Genomic DNA, 20,124 nt, shown 5'->3' on the forward strand with positions numbered 1-20,124 from the left:
CTGGGGGGACCCCTCTCCTCCCATCCCCCTTCCTAGGCTTGGTGTCCGTGACACTGGCCTTGCCCCCGGGCTGCCGGAGCTAGCGCCCAGGCCGCGCTGCCGGCAGGGTCAGGGCGGGTTTTTTTGGAGGGGGCTGTATTATTGCAGGGGCCCGGTCCCAGAGCAGGACCCCCTGCGCTAGGTGCTGTACAAACCCAGAACAAATGCGCCCCACCGCCCAAAGAGCTGCCTATCCAAGTCGGGGCTGTTTGGTTAGTGCAGGCGTTCGCCTTGGGAAGTGAACGGCTAGTCAGAATTCGGGTCACAGTGAACATTATACCTTTCCCCTTAGTCACATGGTGGGCCAGATTTTCAAAAGAACTCATCCTGTTGGAGGTAGGTTGGGGGCTGAGCTCTTTTGAAAACTGGGCCCATAATGCTCTTAAGGAAAATTGAAACTATTGGCCCTCCTAACAACCTCTCCCAAGCATTTAGGTCCATGGTGACGTTTACTTAATAGACTTGGATCCTGACTGATGCTTCTGTTCATAAACAAAAGCGTAGTGTAAAATACTGAAACAAATATACGGTCTTAGCATTGTTCAGTTGACTTGGTTGGATGGGTATCGTGTATTTCTGTGGGTGATGAAAGGATAACAGCAGATATAAAAAAGTTTGTTATAAATATATGTAATAGAACTTTGGAAGATTAAGTACAAATATCAGTTCATAATTCCTATACAGCAGTTTCCTCTTTAAGCAACTTTACAAAAAAATAAAACCACTAAATACCTTGGTGCTGGGTGATAGGTAGGTAGCTATTATTCCCATTTTACTTTATTATAGGTAAAGCTCACAGCATTTCACTTTGCCTTACTTGCTTATTAGACTATCAGATAATGGTCTCTCTATATATGTGATTTCTATTTAAGTTGCTCTCTTTAGGAATCATAGTAGCAGCCGTGTTAGTCTGTATTTGCAAAAGTGAGCTGTAGCTCACGAAAGCTTATGCTCAGATAAATTGGTTAGTCTCTAAGGTGCCACAAGTACTCCTTTTCTTTTCTCTTTAGGAACTCTGTTTAGTTAAAATGTATGTACCTCGGTAGTCTTGGTTAATGAAGAATTAAGGGAGGATACTGTAATTAAAGCAAATCTACATAGGTTTATGGAAAATAGATCTTGTCAAACTAACTTGATACCTTTTTGAATGAGGTTTCAGGTTTGATCGATAAAGGTAATAGAGTTCTGTAAGGTATTTGACTAGGAATGGATTAAAAATTGGCTAACTGATAGGTCTCAAAATGTAACCGTAAATGGGGAATAATCAGCAAGTGGATCTGTTTCCCAAGGGGTCCCTCAGGGATCGGTTCTTGGCCCTACTCTAGTTAACATCTTTATCAATGACCGGGAAGAAAACATAAAGTCATCACTTACAAAGTTTGCAGATGGCACTGAAATCGTATGAGTGGTAAATAATGAAGAGGACAGGTCACTGATTCAGGACCACTTGAATCCCTTGGTAAACTGGGTGCGGGCAAAGAGTATATGTTTTAATACAGCTAAATGTATACACTAAGGAACAAAGAATGCGGGCTATACTTAGAGGATAGGGACTCAATCCTGGGAAGCAGGGACTCTGAAAAAGATTTGGGAATAGTCATGGTAATAAGCTGAACATGAGCTCCCAATGTGACACTGTAGCCAAATAGAGCTAATGGAATCCTGGGATGTATGAACAAGGGAATCTCAAGTAGGAGTAGAGAAGTTACCTTCCCTCTATATTTGGCACTGGTGCAACCACTGCTGGAGTACTGTGTCCTGTTCTGTGGCTAACAATTTAGGAAGGATGTTGATAAATCGGAGAGGGTTCAGAAAAGAGCCATGAGAATGGTTAAAGGATTAGAAAACATGCCTTATAGTGATAGACGCAAGGAGCTCAGTCTAGTTAGGTTAACAAAGAGAAGGTTAACAAAGAGAAGGTGTGGCTTGATTGCAGTCTGTAAATATCTATGTGGGGAACAAATACTTAATGGGCTCTTCAATCTAGCAGAGATAAGTCTAACATGATCCATTGGCTGCAATTAGAAGCTAGACATTTTTAAATGAGGTTTACATTTTTGACAGTGAGTGTAATTAATCATTTGAACAATTTACCAAGGGTTGTGGTGTATTCTCTGTCACTGAGCATTTTTAAATCAAGACAGGATGTTTTTCTAAAATATATGCTGTAGGAATTATTTTGGGGAAATTCTATGACCAGTGTAACAAAGAATCTTTCATGATTACAGCCTTGGAATCTGTGAATCCGTTAATGAAAATTGAGTATTAAATATTTAATAGTGTGTGCTTCTTATAATTGTGCAGTAGGTACATGGCTATAACTTAGTTTACTTTTGCTTTTTTGGCACCCAAATTGCATCTATTTAGTCTCGTCTATTGGATTAGTCTTAAACTATTGATCAGTTACTTTTATAAACTTAGTATATTTAGATCAGCATGCAAATATATTGGTATTACTAAATTTTATTATTGAACTTCTAGATATAACGGTATAATTGTGCAGTAGGTACATGGCTATAACTTAGTTTACTTTTGCTTTTTTGGCACCCAAATTGCATCTATTTAGTCTCGTCTATTGGATTAGTCTTAAACTATTGATCAGTTACTTTTATAAACTTAGTATATTTAGATCAGCATGCAAATATATTGGTATTACTAAATTTTATTATTGAACTTCTAGGTATAACGGTACTGTGATGGGGTTCCTGGGGTGCAACCTGGTCTCATCAACCTGGGGTATCCCTCTTATGCTGTGGTGCTGTTGTTAAGCCACATCAAACCTCTGGCAGGTACTGCATTTACACAGACCTCCATAGGCAGGGACACGTCCAGCTGAGTTACTTGAATGCTTTGCCAGCCGCTCATGAACCAATAACAGAGAGGCTCCAGCAAATTCCCCCCCAGCTCTCTAGCCTTGCACCTCGAACTGTACCGTCTTGCTCTGGTCATAAGCCTGACAGTGTAAGTTCATTACTGAGTCCACCCATCCATCAATGTAGAGAGGACACACACTAGCATTTGTAAACTGAGCTGAGATTTCCCAAGCACTTCAACCAAAACACGCTATTTTAGGTAAAATATAAAACAGATTTATTAAGTTCAGAAAGATAGATTTTAAGTGAATATAAGTAACTAGCGTAAAGATCAAAGTTGGTTACTTAAGTTATAAAAATAAATTAAGTCTGAGTTCTGCAAACGAAACAGGATTTGAATCAAGCAGTGTCACACCCTGACAGATGGTACAAGCAGGTTACAGATCCTCAGATCCTGGGATTCTTTTTCCAGTCTGGGACCATCCTCCCCTGTTCAAAGTCTTTGTCCTCCAGATACCTGTTGAGGTGGGGGTGAGATGGGAAGAGAGGTCCAGTGATGATGTCACTTCTCCTCTTTTATAGCTTGCTGGAAAGATCTATGCTTGTCACACGAGGGTTCGCCCCCATTGGTCAAGCAGTCTCCATTGTCTATGTGTTCTGTCTGAGAAGTCTTCTGGGATGGCCTCTGGGAAAGTTGGATTCCCTTTAATGGGCCATCAGCAGGTCTTGCTACTCCTTTGTTGTACCTAGAAGGCTGGTTGTGGGTGTTCCTAACCTCACAAAATATTTCAGTAACACACTCGTAGCAAAACGTCATAACTTCCCATACAATGATAGCACATACAATCCAACAGGATATTAATGTTCAACAGATCAAGACTTTTAAAATGCTTCAGAAGGCATACTTTGTACAAAACATATAATTATATGACAATGGGGAATATGGGGATTCCACGGTGCCACTCTCAGGTACAGAGTGTCACAGGTGCATCTGAGTGGGTTTTTTTTTTTTTCAAATAAAAGGATTTAAATTGAAACACTTAAAAGATTTAGATGATGGAAAAATATAGTTGTCGATATATTATTCAAACAGTTCCTTCAGCTTTTAGCTCCTTATGCACAAAAAGAATCCTGTGAAGTTCTGCACTGCAGAATTTTTATGGCAAAATATTTATTTTATTCTGTTTCTCTTTGTTTCCTGGGGAATCTAGGCAGTTGTACAGTAGAGGGTGTCAACAACTTAGGCAGTAGGATATTGAGAGTGATGGACTCATCCTTTCCTCTTTTTATGTTTAAAATGAATGATAATGCTTGTCACTTATAGCAACTTTAGCCATAGATTTCAAAACACATTACAAAAGAGAAAACATCACTATCCCCAGTTTATAGATGGGGAAACTGAGGCACAGAGTGTAAGTATACTGGCCAGTAGAAGACAATGGGTAAATGGCAGGGCTCAGGGTAGTCCAATGTCCTATTCACTAGAGCCAATTTCTGGCCTTCGTTGTACCACAAAACGTACTAAAGTCAGTGTGGCTGCCAGGGGCGATGGAGGACTGGATTTTGCTTACTTTACTTTTAAGGTACTTCTGTTTTCTAGCAGCAAAGAGATTTGATGGAGTGGAAGGATGGTCTTGAGGCTAAAGCACAGGACTGAGTCTAGTGTTTTCAGTTTTGCCATGGATTTAAGGTGATTTTGGGCATATTCCTTCAACTCTGTGCTTCTTTATTTCATAGGTTCATAGAATTCAGGGCAGAAGGGACCATTAGATCGTCTAGTCACACCACGTGGGGTATGGTAGGCCATTAAAAGTTACCTAGCTACCACTGTGTTGAGCCCAATAATTTGCATCCTTATCTGTACAGTAAGACAAGGGATACTTCACAGGTGGGAACAGGGGAGGTTTTGAAGCTAAATTTATGAATGTTTTCATAGTACTCGGAGCTCCTTGAATGAAAAGTGCAATACATGTGCAAAGTTTTAATATTAGTGATGGGCAAGAAAGAAATGCCATAAATCAGGAATTAGACTTTTGAAGTAAATTAGCTAATTACAGAGTTGCTCTGGGTACTTTCCAGTCATGATTAACCTTTTGAGGCGGGGCCTTCCCTCTTTACTTCTTTTTCAAGTTACGGCATGGAGCCCCCTGTGACGTTGCAGTCCATATGCTTTATAAAAATATGTTTATAAGTGTGAATATGATGTAACTGGAATATGCTTTATGCAAAAGGTCTCTTGTAAGGTATCATTACAAAGCTTATAATCTACTGAGTGTGTTCATAGATTCATACAAATAGGATCATTCTTGTATCTGAAACTAGGAATATGAAGTATGACTCTGAGGTCCTATTGTAATCATGCAAAGTGTGGGCCATTAATGGTAGTTTAGAATCTTGATGGCTCCCAGTGATTAGGACAATTGACTGTAAATGGCTTTGTTTACCTGCAAGCCTCCACTGTATTCATGTGGGCCATCCCTGGAAGAATGGAGGGGGTCTCCGAGGACATGTGAACATGTCACCTGATACTGGAATCCATCTTAAAGCTGGTGCTTTTCCATTTAGAAGGAGGGGTGGGAGCCCAGAGAGAGAGACAGAGGATTCCCGCCTTTGCCAAAGTTATAAAAGGGGGTGGAGCAGGACAAAGGGGGTCCCAGTCATGAGAGAGCCCCTGTTTTTCACCTAAGATGCCTGCTGGAACTAGGAACTGTACTGGGGAAAGGATTGAGCCCAGATTAGTCTGTGAAAGAAGATTATTGGAACATCTCTGAGGGTGAGATTTACCTGTAAACAGTTTCTTAATATATTAGGCTTAGACTTGTGTTGTGTTGTTTTGTTTTGCTTGGTAACTTACTTTGTTCTGTCTGTTATTACTTGGAACCACTTAAATCCTACTTTTTATACTTAATAAAATCACTTTTGTTTATTGATAAACCCAGAGTAAGTGATTAATACCTGGGGGAGCAAACAGCTGTGCATATCTCTCTATCAGTGTTATAGAGGGCGGACAATTTATGAGTTTACCCTGTATACGCTTTATACAGAGTAAAACGGATTTATTTGGGGTTTGGATCCCATTGGGAAGTGGGTGTCTGGGTGCTGAAGATAGGTGACTTGCTGAGCAGTTTTTGGTTAAAGTCTGCAGCTTTGGGGACATGGTTCAGACCCTGGGTCTGTGCTGCAGCAGGCTAGCATGTCTGGCTCAACAAGGCAGGGTTCTGGAGTTCCAAGCTGGCAGGCAAAACGGGCTCAGAGGTAAATTCAGCACATTGGGTGACAATCCCAGGGGGTCTCTGTGACCAAACCTGTCAGACTGCCTTCATTTCATTATGCGATAATTGCCACACCCAAGATGCATCTTAGCTTGAAGGAATGAGGATACATGTGTAAAAATTCTTAATGATCCCCTTCCCTATGGGACCATCCATAATCTTTAAAAAAAAAAAAAAAAAAAAAAAAAAAAATAGCCCTGACTCTGTGTTGCTGTGTTTTCTTAAATTAGAAGAGCTAACATTAATAGTTATTACTGTGACTCACTCCTAACTTAGCTTTTTAGCATTGTCATGGCAGGAATCGGTGACTCATACCATAAGGCTACTGGTCAGTGTATAATTTACTTTACATTATATTTTTGTAACTGTATCTTTGGGCTCAACAAAGGCTTATCTGCCTCAACAATGCAAACCAGCACTGTAAATATCAAACAAAATAACTAGCTGGGGGCTATCATTGACTTTCTTCTGTGTCAGCAACGGGTGTCTTTAATGATTGGAGGAAAGTGTGAAGGCTTTTTGCACCCCGTGAAACCAGGGTGTCCTCAGAGTTCTACAAAAAGAAAAGGAGGACTTGTGGCACCTTGGAGACTAACAAATTTATATGAGCATAAGCTTTCGTGAGCCACAGCTCACTTCATTGGATGCATTCAGAGTTCTGCAGTGGGAGCGTGTCCCCCCCCTCCCCCCCAGCTACCCTTGGAGACTTCAGCACTGCAGCTGGGATTGTGCTTCACTGTGTGGGTAGACCAGGGGCAGGCAAACTTTTTGGTCTGAGGGCCACATCAGGTTTTCAAAATTGTGTGGAGGGCCTATTAGGGGAGACTGTGCCTCCCCAAACAGCCAGGTTTGCCCCGACCCCATCCAAACCCCCCGGGACTCCTACCACATCCACCACTCCCTGTCCTCTGCTGCCCCATCCAACCCCTCCTCTCATTCCTGACTGCCCTCTGGGACCCCTGCCCCCATTCAACTCCCCTGCCCTCTATCCAACGCCCCCTGCCCCCTTAGTGCGCTGCCTGGAGCACTGGTGGCTGGCGGTTCTACAGCTGAGCCGCCTGGCTGGAGCCAGCCACGCCACTGGCAGCACAGAGACCGGGTCAGGCCGGGCTCTGCAGCTGCGCTGCCCTAGGAGCTCCCAGCCCCATCGCCCAGAGCATTGTGCCGGCCGTGCGGTGAGCTGAGGCTGCGGGGGAGGGGGAACAGCAGGGGAGGGGCCGGGGGCAAGCCTCCTGGGCCAGGAGCTCAGGGGCCGGGCAGGAGGGTCCCGCGGGCTGTAGTTTGCCCACCTCTGGAGTAGACAGATGTGTTAGTGTGCTAAAATCATGTGGCTGTGGCGGAACAGGCTGTAGCTAGGGCGAGCCACCCAAATATGTACCCGGGGGTTGAGTGTGATTTACTTGAATGACTAGCCTGAGCCGCTGTAGCCACAGAACTAACTTTTGTGCACCAGCTGGAGCAAAGCTAGCATAGGTCTGTCTACCGGTAATGGGAAATGCTCCCAGCCATAGGCTCTGACTCTGTGGGTGCTCTGGAGCTCAAGCACCCATGGAAAAAAATAGGGGATGCTCAGCACCCACCAGCCACAGTGGTTCCGGCCCAGTGGCTAGCCGCTGCAGCTGTTCTGCGGGACCCAGAGCTGGCTGCTGATCAGCTGTTCGGCTGGCGGGAGGCGCTTGCGGGAGGTGGAGAGGAGTGAGTGGTGGGCTCGCGGGAGGGGCCTTGGCAAGAGGTGGAGTGGGGGAGGGGGCGGAGCAGGGATGGGAAGAGGCAGACTGAGGGTGGGGGCTCGTGGGAGGAGCAGGGGCAGGGCCTTGGGGCGTAACGGGGGTGGAGCACCCACAAGGGGAAAAATAGCGAGTGCCTGTGCCGTCAGTGTTAGACTTACAGCGTCTGTGTTTTCCAAGGGTATGAGATGCGCCGCCTTGATGCATGGCTCACCCAGTGCTTGCACCTATCCCCTCTCTGTAAAATTTCCATGACAATGAAAGAGGCTTCAGTCTGCTTTGTTTTATGTAAATTAGGTGTAGGCCTGATTCTCCTCACAAGCTACCACTGTGGCCCTTGGTTGAGCAAAGTTTTCATGTCCCTGTGATTAGCCAACCTCACATTACTGAATCTGTATAGCACAGCATCCTGACACTGTTCATTTAAATCCCTTGCTGAGACTTTAACATGCACGGATTCAGTGCTGTCCTGTCCTCACTGGGATGGGTGCATTAGAAATCCCTGAGGGGATGGGTGTTTGGTGTCCCTGCAATAGGGTGGTTGCTTTTAGTAATTTGATGAACTAACTCTCTGAGGCTTGTGGCAGTGGGGTGTTTCCCACTGTATCTTGGGATCTCTAGTGATTCTAACTGCTTGCAATGACACTTTCTATCCAGCAGGTTATGCTAGGTTGTCTGGAAGCGCTCCTACTATTAAGTTGGCTTTGATTTTTAAGACAGACCTGTTTCTTGCATCTGCTTTTCGTTTGGCTTTGTCATAGTTTTTCAGGGGCTGTTTTGTGGCAGACACTCTAGACACTTGATTAACAAAGGAGAGACTAAAACCAAGATCCTTGGCACAGAGATGACTGGGGGAGACTTTTCTTAACTGTCTGAAATCTTTCTGTTTATAGGTTGTTGATGTACGATTCCACCTGTCACATTGCGCAAGAGATTGCTGAAAAAATTCAGGAACGTAACCGATGTCAAAGAAATGGTGAAAATTCAACGAAGGTACCATATCTTCATGAAAGATCTAACGTTAAACATCTCTTTTATCTTAGGTTTTGTATTTATTTAATTATAACAAACTCTAATACAGTGGTAAAGTTGAGAAACACACATTCAGGAAACTCCAAATTTAGGTTTCTATGATGGCTCCTCCGTTTCTTGTTGTCTTCAAATCAAGACTGGATATCTTTCTGGAAGAGATGTTTTAATGAAACTCACATTATTTGACTTAATGCAGGGATAACTAGGTGAAAGTCTCTTGCCTATGTTGTACAGGAGATTGGACTAGACCTTAAAATCTATTAATCTAATGCAACATTTCATGCCCTGTGTGGGTTTTTTTATGGTATGTCGTTAACATACGGTACGTTTACTAAGGTTTACATAAGGAAAACAGGAACAGAGCTTTTGAATAAACTAACTTTTTGAATGTCCTGAAATTTTATGCTTGACTTCTCCAACTTCAGCCTTTTGGTGAATGCTAGTTTTCTTGCACTTAATGCCACTGGTTTATTTTACAAATAAGAACTGAAGTTCTTAGTCGTGCATGTCCAATATTTTGAATTGCTCTAGGTTGTTGTCAGTCAAAAGAGATCGACTACACATTAAGAAAACATGCTCCTCCCGCAACCCCACCTCCAAGCCCTTGGATAAGGGTGCCAGGAAAACTGCATTAGAATGTATGCTGTTCACTTGCCAGCTTCCTGAATTTGAAGTATAGAGCAGATTTTCAGGCTTGGGTTGTTTCTTCCTCATTTGGGGCTATAAACAGCCGAATATAACGTTTCTAGATTCAGTCATTTTTGAGTTGTGCAAGTCCAAAAATATCAGAAGAGCAGAGTTTCAAATGTTTGACCTGCATGAAAAGGAGACTTCAGTGCTTAACCTGTTACTGTTCGATTCTCCACTTTTGTATTAATTCAGGAGGAAAATCATAGACTACTCTCTTTGGAGTTAAACTTAAAATCATAGGCCTGATCCTGCAAAGACACATGCACATGCCTAGCTTTACATACTCTGACTTCCCCCTTGACAATGTAAAATTGAGCATGTGCATAAATCTTTATGGGATCGGGCCTTATATTAATGTATTTTGCATTTTAAAAAACTAAAGCTAATCTCAATTCATTGTCAGGGCATATAGCCTGCAGTGTGTCACTTTGATTAGACAATGAATTGAGATTAGCTTTAGTTTTTTAAAATGGAAAAATAACAATTAACTTAGTTCTGTTCTGATGCTCCATTACTAAGCTTGTGGGCTTCATACTCAAAGGGGAGCTAGAAGTGGGGTATGGAGCATCAGTAGTTAAAGCAAAAGGGCATGTGGTAGAAGAACAATAGTCTAATTGTGAATTTTGTACGTGGTTTGTATGGCATTGGGATTCCAAAGCCTGTAGGCAGTTCTTTATAATCTGGGTTTGGAGTAACACAGTAGACTGTCCCTTGGAGTGTCCTGGAAATGAAATTTTGGGGCTTTATTGAAATAAGAGACTTTTACTAAAATAGCTGCTTTTTACAATGATCTATTATAATGATCTTGAAGGCATAAGAACGGCCATACTGGGTCAGACCAATGGTCCATGTAGCCCAGTGTCCTGTCTTCTGACAGTGGCCAATGCCAGGCATTCCAGAGGGAGTGAACAGAACCGGTAATCATCAAGTGATCCATCCCCTGTCACCCATTCCCAAAGTACAGTCACTTGGCCTCCTGGCTGAATGGGGGAGGGGGAGAAACAACCCCCAAACAAAAATCTCTCATAAGAACAACAAAGAATCTTAGGCTACACTACAGCTTAAGTCAATATAATTTATGTTGCTCTGGGGTGTGAATAAGCCACCCCACTGAGCGACGTAAGTTACACCGAGCTGAGCACTGGTGTGGACTATGTCCATGGGAGAGCTCTCCCATCTCTCGCTCTCTACCACTTGTTGGGGGTGAATTAACTAAGTTGATGGGAGAGCTCTCTCCTTTTGGCTTAGGCTCTCTCCTGAATCAGTGCAGCTGCACCGCTGTAAGCTCTCTAGTGTAAGCTGCTGAAGAACTCTTCAGTCACTGCTGGCATAATCCCCTGGGGCTAGTGCAGCATTGTGCCCACAGTCGGTCCTGCAGTGCTTTGGCTTCCACCACTTCCCAGTCTTCAGAACTTCACTATTCTTCACCTTCATTTCCGTAAACTCTCAGAAATCTTATCCCAGAGTTCAACCTGAAAGTGGCTCCAGACTGTGACACGTTCCCGAGCCCAGGCAGCTAACAGGATAACGTCAGAACAATCCTTGCTGAGTTTTTATGCAGCTTTTTCCTAAATGAGTTGTTACAATAAATATCTCCCTCAGACATCTCAGCTCTCATTCACGAGGGACAGCCCTCATTTTAGATACTAATTTACCCCCTTAGCCTAGTGTTCTCGTTGAATTGTTTCTTGGTCAATATCCATAATTGTAATGAAATGAATCCAGTTTCAGTGATTTCTATTGTCTGTCTCTCCTTTGTTAGTCATTAGCCTGGTTCACATTGGGCTCAAAGTTCATTAGCCCTGTCACATCCTTGTGCATATAGTTTCCATAGTTTTGCGCAGTTACTCTTTTCTAGGAACAGTGCTAACTTAATTGTGCTAGAGATTTCTTCCTAGATCCATTTTACCATTGTTTTAAACAAGATTGTAGAATTTCCCATCCCTGCCCCTCAGGGAAACTACCAGAATCCTACTAGTTACAACTGTATTGCAAGGTAACACGGTTTTAAATCCAGTGTGGACAGTATTGTTTTGCCCTGTTTAAGCCTTGGTAGATCCAGTCATGTTTTAACTGCGAACAGAAGAGCTACATGTATGCTTAGGATTGAATTGATAACTAGGCCCCAGTTTATTCAAGTGTTTGGAATCACAATTGCCATTACCTGTCCCCTTTGTAGTCAGTCTCAGCAAAGAGATTCTCAGTTTCTTAATTTGGGAAGGTACGTAAGCATGTGTCTAACTCTAAGCGTGTGCTTCATCCCATTGAAGTCAGTAAGATTATTCTCAAGTTTAGGATTATTCATGTGCTTAAGCACCCTCCTGAATCCTGGCTTAAATGAAGTAGGGAGATTGATTTTGGCCTCTGCCCCAAGTGGTTGTTCTCTAGGTCAGTGGGTCTCAACCTACTGACCACTGTGGGCCGCATATGAAGCTCTCTGTGTTATATGGGCTGCATCCACACAATAGATCTACTACCTGTGTGGCCCTGAGGGTGTCAGATGGGCTGCAACTGTGTGCTGATTAGGCCTTGGGTTGAGAACCACTGCTCTAGGTCCCGGCTGAGGTATATTATTTGCTAGAGACCAAGGCAGGATGGAGAGGGAAGTATGAGTATGAAGTTCACAGTGCTGCCTGCTCTTGTAGCTGTTCTGAACATAGTCCGGTAGGGGTCTCGAACAGAACCAAGCAATTCCAACACCCCCCTCCCCCCCACCCAAAAAAAAATGCTATAATGATCTTTTCCCCAAATTGCAGAAGCGTTTAAATTGTGCAGCCACATTCACTCTTGAAGTGCAGGCAAAGCAAAAACTGTTACTTGTTTAGTTCACCAGTATTTATACGGGCCAAAGTTCTCGGATTTGCATCATCTCATTCGCTGTGATGTCTGGCTTAAAAAAAAAAGTGTGTGTGTGGGGGGCTGCATCAGTGTTGTCTAATGGCTCTCTTGTATTGTAAGCTTTGTAGCCTGTGTATTATCAAAACATTACACAGCCGGTTAAAATGCTTTTGTGAAGAAATTTTTCCATGTTTTGTGTTTTAATGGAGTAAAAGGAATTTGCTCTCAGAACAGTTAGAGACAAGTATTGGCAGTGTTTGATTCCACTGTAAACAAACATCCAGCAATGAAATATTTGTTATGATAACAAGAACTCACGTTGAGAAACACATGGCTGATCAATCATACTTGCTGTGGCTAGTAAATGTTTTAATAGAGATGTCTTTGTATGGTATTTGTGTGGTACAAGCTGTCAACAAGATCCTGGTTTTTATGGTGTTTTGTGACTAGTGTGATGTGACCTCCCACACTCCCCTCCCCCCCCCCCCCCCCCCAAAAAAAAAAAAAAGCCCTGTGTTTATAATTGAATAGAAATGGAGTATAAAAGCTAAGGTTTAAAAAGGCTGTAGGGTGAGGCTTTCACAAATGCTCAAGCATTGGTTAACCCTAGTCACACTGAAGTCAACGGTCAAACTCCCATTGCTTTCAGTGGGAGCGAAGTGAGGCCAGCATGCAGTCTTACCTTGTAGGGCTTTTTCGCTGGTGGGGGAGGGAATCCCTCTTGATGGGTGGTGTTGATTACTTACCTTTCATTATACTGACATGACGTTCTTTCCAATCCCCCCTGTACTCTGGCAAGGTAGGCTGGATAAGGTTAATGCAGCGTTTCCCAGAGAGAAAGGTGCGGGAGATGTATCCATGAGAAGGCCTTTAACAACACCTGGCAGGGTTGTGGGGGCTTGCAATTGTGTTTATTGTCCTGAAGGGTCACTCAGCTTTGAAAAGTGGGGGAAATGTTGCTTAAATGACTGCCTGGCTGTTTTTCAGTGGCACAACTATTACGCAAATCTCTCCTCTGGCTACTTACCCTCTGAACTGGCTAATCACATGCTCACTTCAAATATGGCTGCCTCAACATCTGACCCACTCTACCATCTTCATACCTGGGAGGGGTACAAGTCTCAAAGGGGTTTCAGGCTCCTGAGTCTAACTTTCAGTGAGGCACTTCTGGAAACTCCACCAATCACCTCTGTGCTGATATCAAGTACACTACGTTACAAGAATCCCCAGTAATGGGGAAGTGAAGGTTGGACACCTAACTGCCTTTTTTGCCTGACAAAATGCCTCTCAATCTTCCTCAAGGGGAGCAGACAGTCATTCTGGGGCTATTGAGAACACTGGGGTTAGCTGTCAAGGGGTGGAAATTGATGTGGCCTAGTTTGCCGTGAATGGGGAATTCAGAGGGAAGTGGCCATTTGGAGCGTAGGAGTGAGGGGAAAAGCAAGCTGTCCTGCTCCATGTTTACTCCATAATGCATGTATCCCAGCCTTATTTCTGCTTTCTCTTTGAGTGATCACCCACAGTACAGTTATTGCCTTGCAAACAAGAGGCACCTTCAAGCGCATGCAAGTCTGTAACTTGGGTGATTACCAACTTAGTTTCAATCATGTGTGCTTTTCCTCTAGTTAGCAAAATCAAAGGGAACAATATTCAGGACAAGCGGAGGGAAAATGTAGACTTTTCTACAGAGTAAAGGTAAAAAGGGTGAGAGAACTCCAAGGTAGCCAGAACATTACAATACTGTTGTTAGCTTGCTTGGAGGAGGAGAATTTTTTTACAATGTTTACAGGAGAAAAAGATAAATCTAAGAACCTCATGCAAGCAACAGGAATACAAATTATTACAGTCAATAGTCCGGAGAGGCCAGGAGTCAAGGATGAGCAAAGATGGTAAACAAGTGTCTGGCGGTAAAACTAAATAGAAATGAAATTACAGATCTGGAAGTTATAAGAGAACTAGTGGAAGGAATCTCTGAACCTCTGACAGTAACCTTCACTAAAACACAGAAGCCAAGAGATCTCTGCCTACAGGCAAAGGCAGCATCCATATTTCCCTTAAGAAGTAGAATAAAGAACCAGGAAATTAACTGGACAACAGCAAAATGTGGGCAAAATATTCCAGCACATAGGGGAATTGATTTGTGAGGATTTGAAAGAAAGATCTCATAATTAGCATGAGTATATTAAAAAACTGGTTGCAAAACCAATATTAACATAGAATTGTTTTCTGAAAAAATCCCAAACAGCACCGCTTGTGCACAGCTGAGCTCAGCACAGGCTTTTTTCTCAGTGTCAGAGGGAAGCCTGCTGTGGGGTTTGTGGGGTTCTGCATTGGATCATTTGAATATGGATGTCTGTATGGTTACACTGTAATCTGGTAAAAAAAAACAAACCCAACAACTGTTTTTGTTTTTTCCTTCAGCTTAATGTGACAATCCGATCATTGTTGCAGAATCTCAAGGTAAAGATCGACCAGCTGAAGGACTTACTGCTTCGAGCTATATCAACACGTCAGATGTATCCGTATAAACAGTATCACGCTGTCCTTTCTCATATCGTAGGAGTGGGTGGTAGAACAGGCTCTTTTGGAAAGGAAGCTGCAGTTAGCCCCGTCCTCCCCTCAACGCCAGGAGGCCCCAATTACTAAAATGTTGCCTGCAATCTTGATTTCTATTTCAGGGACCCTGCACTCATTTTTTAGTGTTGTAGTGACTCTGCTGGGACATCTCCAGGGTGTGACGGACTAACATTGGCAGCTCTGATGCTCTTTGTTTGAGACATAATTGGCCTGTGTATTTTCTTACGCTCCTCACGATTTCAGTTTAAAAAGAAGTTGCAGGTTCCTGTGCTCACAGTGCTATCCAGCAGCCCTATGTGAAACAAGTGTCCAAATTTGGAGCTCCTCCCACACACTGGTCTGGTGGGAAATAAGGTTGCTGTGCAGCGGGCATGGCTATCTCCATCAGGGGAGCTCAGCAGCAACCCTGATCAAGTACAGTGCTGTTAATGTGAAGGAAACGTTTCTCTGCCCTTCTGGATGGAAGAGTTGGATAGTCCTAGAAGACATGCTAGGAATGTGTAACTTCTTCCTCATTCACCTGTGCTCTGGATTTCATGTCCTGACCTAGTCTTTCCTGCACACAGCTGGAAAAGCCGTGTGTAAGAGGGGCAATCAGATAGCAGCCCAGTAGCATTTGTATGGGTCTGAAAATCTCCTGTACCAGTACCGGTGACCCGAAATAGAGACACATAGCCAAATTCATCCTAGTGTGACTCCACTCACTTTAATGGGGTATAGTAGCTGGTGAATTGGCTCTGTCTTTATAGAGTGGGTCACTTGCTTAGTTCCATTAAACTGCTACAACCAGTTATATCTTCTGGCCTAAATTTTCAAAAATGAGTAGTGATTTTCAGTGCCCAGGTTGAGGCATCTTCAGTGGCCTGATGTTCAGAAAGTGCCGAACAGCAAGAATCTGAAAACCAGACCCGTTCAGGGTACCTCAAATTCGGCACCCAGAATCACTACTCACTTTTGAAAATTTAGGCTCCTTTGTTTAATTAGGATTTTTATTTCTATCTCTTAGAAACTTTCTCTTTGCTCTAAGGGCAGATGTTAGAATCTTGCTGGGAACAAGTGCATCCCAGCTGATGACACTCTGCCCTACAAGGGTAGGTTTTGGGTTTTTAAATTATTATTTGTATTGTAGTGGTGCCTCGGAGTTCTAGTCGAGGACTTGAGATCCCATTGTGCTAGGTGCTGTACGAACACAGAGCACAAAGACAGTGTCTGCCCCAAATAGCTACTACAATTCAAGTGTAAGACAAACTACGATTGTGCTCGTCTGTGGCTGGATGAGATACAAGTGTACGAGAAAAAGAAAGATTTGAAATTGACAAGTACCTTTAAACTTTCTGGAACATTCTGTTAACATCATACAAAAGTCTAGAACATTTAGGAGTCCTACCAAGCTCTTTGCTGCAATATCAGTGAGATTAACACAATGCACAATTAACCTGTGAAAAATGTTACTTTTTCACATCATTGGCTTCTCCTTGCTCTTCAGTTGGGGGGAGGGGGAGCAGTAATTGGTAGTGCCAGATTGTCCTTCTGTACATTTTTCCATGTTTTTTGTACCTTTATGGTGTCCTCTCTGAGTCTCTATCATGTCTCCTCTCTAACCCACGTGTGCCTATGGAAGTATATCCAGTGGCCATTTGAAGGCCTCTTACTTGCAAGCTGCCTTATGGTAGCATTGAAAGTGAGCCATTGGCCTTTGGTGTGTTGAACCCTCGTATCCATGTTTGAATCGGGGGCAGAGGGTTTGAAATGACTGTTTAACTGCAACAAGCCAGCAACTTTTGTTGTAACGATTAACTTTGAGAATGTTGCACTGAATGCAGGGTACAGTTATCCTTTCATCTGAGAGTATTACCTTAGAGCAGATAAATGGCACTGCTAGGTAAGAAAGCAAATATAAGTCATTGTGGCTATGCACCTGCTCAGGTTACAACTCAAGGAAGAGAGGTAATCGCTTTTAAAATGGGCATCATTGAGTTTATTAAAAATAATAAAAATTGAAGAAGGGCAGCACTCTAAGAACGCTAGTCATTCAGTGCCCTGGGTCATTTTCTTCGAAAGCAACAAGCCCTACGTCAGTTGCTACGGGGGAGTACTAGTGATATAACTCTGTAAATGTAAAGAAATCCTTTAAATAACCTCTTGGTAACTTGCTGACCACCTAGTGAGCTGGGCGAGGGCTTCTGACCTGGTTTGTTTCATCACCCAGCAAGACAGTTAACATATTAAGAGTCATGCTGAATCAAACAGAGCTATCTAGTTTGCTGGTGGTGATTTTGTAGTAGCACTTAAAATGTGCTGTATACTGGACAGACCTATAGGAAGACTCAGTCCTTGTCCTGTCGAGCTTCCAGACTGCGTGTCTTACCATCGTATGCTAACAAAATTGTAGAACAAATCATTTTCTTAGGGATTTTTAAAGACAACTGATACGCTTAGTGCCTGAGAATGATGGTATGGTTTTTTTTTTTTTGGAGTTCACAGCTCTTAATTTTTACATTAATTCAATGTAAAAAAACAACAACAAAATCTTCCTAAGTCTCCTCATCAGTTTGTGCTGTCTGGATCAGATTCTCAAGACAAATCAGGATTTCTTCTTTCTTTCTTTAAGGTGTTGCAAATTGCAGAAATAGGGTTCTGCTAGATGCCTTTCAGTGAAGGGTGGAGGTGTCCCCATGTTGTGTATTAGAGTTCAAGGTGTGAAGAAAGTGCTATAATAATTTATGCCCCTTGTCTTAGGAGCCATGCAGCCTGACTCTTATGAATGAATAATGTTATCAATCTTCGTCAAGTGAAGAAGAGTGGGCTTTTAGGATTATGTCTATTTTAACATATTGCTCTTTGAAAATTCTTATTTCCTGACTGGTTTTGGTATTGCAGTAATAGGTGACTTTTGAGAGTGATGCTTTTAACACTGGAAATACAAGTTTTAAATGTGCTTTTATTTCTGTGACTGGCCCTTAACCAAATGCCCCTAGAACACAACTGGAGGGAGACAGAAGGCAAAACTTAGTGGATGACCTTCTCACACGACAGAGACAACTTCAAGCATCCTATAAGAATGATGGCACAGAACCAGATGTGATAAGGTACGATATTGCAATTTTAAAGGAGCAGTGGTATGTGTTTTGAACGTGTTTCTAAAGCCAGCACTTTAAATGCGTCTCTTGACTACATTTTTATTTAGATGTAGAAAACTTCATAGCTAAGGAAATAAATCTGAAAACATATGCCTTTATTATCTACATGGCTACAATTACACTGCATACATTTATTATCGAGTATCAGTTTAATAGTTACCACCTCAGTGTATGGGGAGGACAGAGGGAATAAAAGGTTAGTTGTCTTTAAGGCACAGATGAGTTCTATCTGTTATGTCTCTTCCATCTCTAATTTTGTGATCTAGTTGAGTCTGTGCAGGTCTCTTAAATGAGCAGCACATACTGGACTTAGCTGAATGAATGGTGATAAGATCAATCGCACATTAGGTTTAACCCTCAAATTGCTACCCATATTTTTGCTAGAAGCAGAAGGTGGTGCTGTAAGGAGGCAGATTCCAGCTGTGATGTGCCAGGGGTAAATGGTCCTTAGCATGGTTTAGACGTAGACGTGACTACAAATCTGTGCAGTAGTTCTTATTGTGGCATACTTGACTGGAGAAGCCCTGTGAATGGAGCGAATAGCTTACTCTGTAGACCCTTAATTGAGAGAGAAGGTGGATGAGGTGATATTTTTTTATTGGACCAACTTCTGTTGGTGAGAGAGACAAGCTTTCGAGTTTACACAGAGCTCTTCTTTGTCATTCTAGCCATATCTTGTAGCTGACACACAACTTCAGGAATCAGGGAGTAGCCGTGTTAGTGGTATTTTACCCACAAAAGCTTATGCTCAAATAAATCTGTTAGTCTTTAAGGTGCCACCAGACTCCTTGTTAACTTCAGGATTAACTCTCCTTTATCATTATGCCTTTATACTGAAGAACTAGGCTCCTCCTTGAATTATTGGCATCACACCTTATCTCCAGTCCTTCACAGCCAGGAGGAACAACAGCCACTTAAGAGCTAGTCTGAAATTTTCCTTCTCTGTGCTATGCTTTCCTCTACAGCCTCCTCCTTTCTACAGAAAAAGCTACACCTGGGATCTATTTTTCTCCCTGGTTTTGAAAATGACACAGCCCTGTTAATTGGTGGGGAAGAAACCTACTATCTTTCTGGGAGCGTGAAATTCAGGATTGCCACATGAGAAATTGCTAGCAGCCCATAAATTGAGCAGTCGAGAGCTGCACAAGATCCATGTTCTGTCCGTCTGTTAGGGAACAGCTCGTGAGTAGACTCCAAATGTACAGATGGATGTCCTAAGAAGTCTTAATATAAATGTTTACAAGCATCATACCCAGAACTCGATGCACAATAAAATGTTGGTGGTTTCTAGTGGCTTGGAAACTGATGAAACCGAAAAGGCCATTGATAACAGTTTATCGATACCAGCCTTTTTGTGTCTCAGAATGCTACTCTTTGGTACTTCCTTGTTTAACTGAGTGATGCTAATTCTTAAATGTGCCACTGAAGATTTGATAGCTCAAAGCAACTCATAACTCTATATGCCTGTTGTCTCAGAAACTCAGACAAGATGCTTTAGTCTGAAGTTTGTGCATTGCTGAGACAATCAGTTTAAAAAAACAACCACCACCCAACCATATGGTGAAATGATCACTCCCTGTCTCCTTCCTAGAAGAATGAGGGGTAGATCTCACCGATGCTAAGGCTGCCTTTTGCTGTGATTCTGTTTCTTGGCTTTCTTAATCTGGGCTGGGCTCTGTCAGAATTTAGATGGAATTCCTCCATGGACTACCTAGGTAGCGTTATGATTATTCACTAGATGATGAACTTTGATCTCCATCAGAACTGCCCAAGTATTAGGGCATAGAACATTGCACCATTGGTGATTCCAATGCTCAGATGAGATGTAAAATCCATATTCTGACTCCTTTTAGGTCACTAAATTGCAGTGTTTTGGCCTAATTCCAGTATGGTTATTGCATTCATTCTTCCTAAATTTCCCAGAAGTTTCAGTTGGATCTTCTGTCCTTCACAGAAGTTTAGAAGAGAAGTAGAGCTGCGTTCTGTTACAGTTGCA

General features: G+C 42.7%; 1 protein-coding gene across 3 annotated transcripts in view; it reads left to right on the top strand.

Annotated features, from left to right (window-relative positions):
- STX8 (syntaxin 8) overlaps window positions 1-20,124 on the top strand; it is a 176,156-nt gene that overhangs the window by 339 nt on the left and 155,693 nt on the right. For all 3 annotated transcript variants that reach the window (XM_048817480.1, XM_048817478.1, XM_048817479.2), the window contains exons 2-4: window positions 8,745-8,844; window positions 14,833-14,927; window positions 17,967-18,077. In XM_048817480.1, the coding sequence (XP_048673437.1) occupies window positions 8,745-8,844; window positions 14,833-14,927; window positions 17,967-18,077 (306 nt within the window). The remainder of the gene's footprint in view (window positions 1-8,744; window positions 8,845-14,832; window positions 14,928-17,966; window positions 18,078-20,124) is intronic.

Source organism: Caretta caretta, chromosome 14 (genome assembly GCF_965140235.1).
Source record: "Caretta caretta isolate rCarCar2 chromosome 14, rCarCar1.hap1, whole genome shotgun sequence".
Classification (NCBI taxonomy): Eukaryota; Metazoa; Chordata; order Testudines; family Cheloniidae; genus Caretta; species Caretta caretta.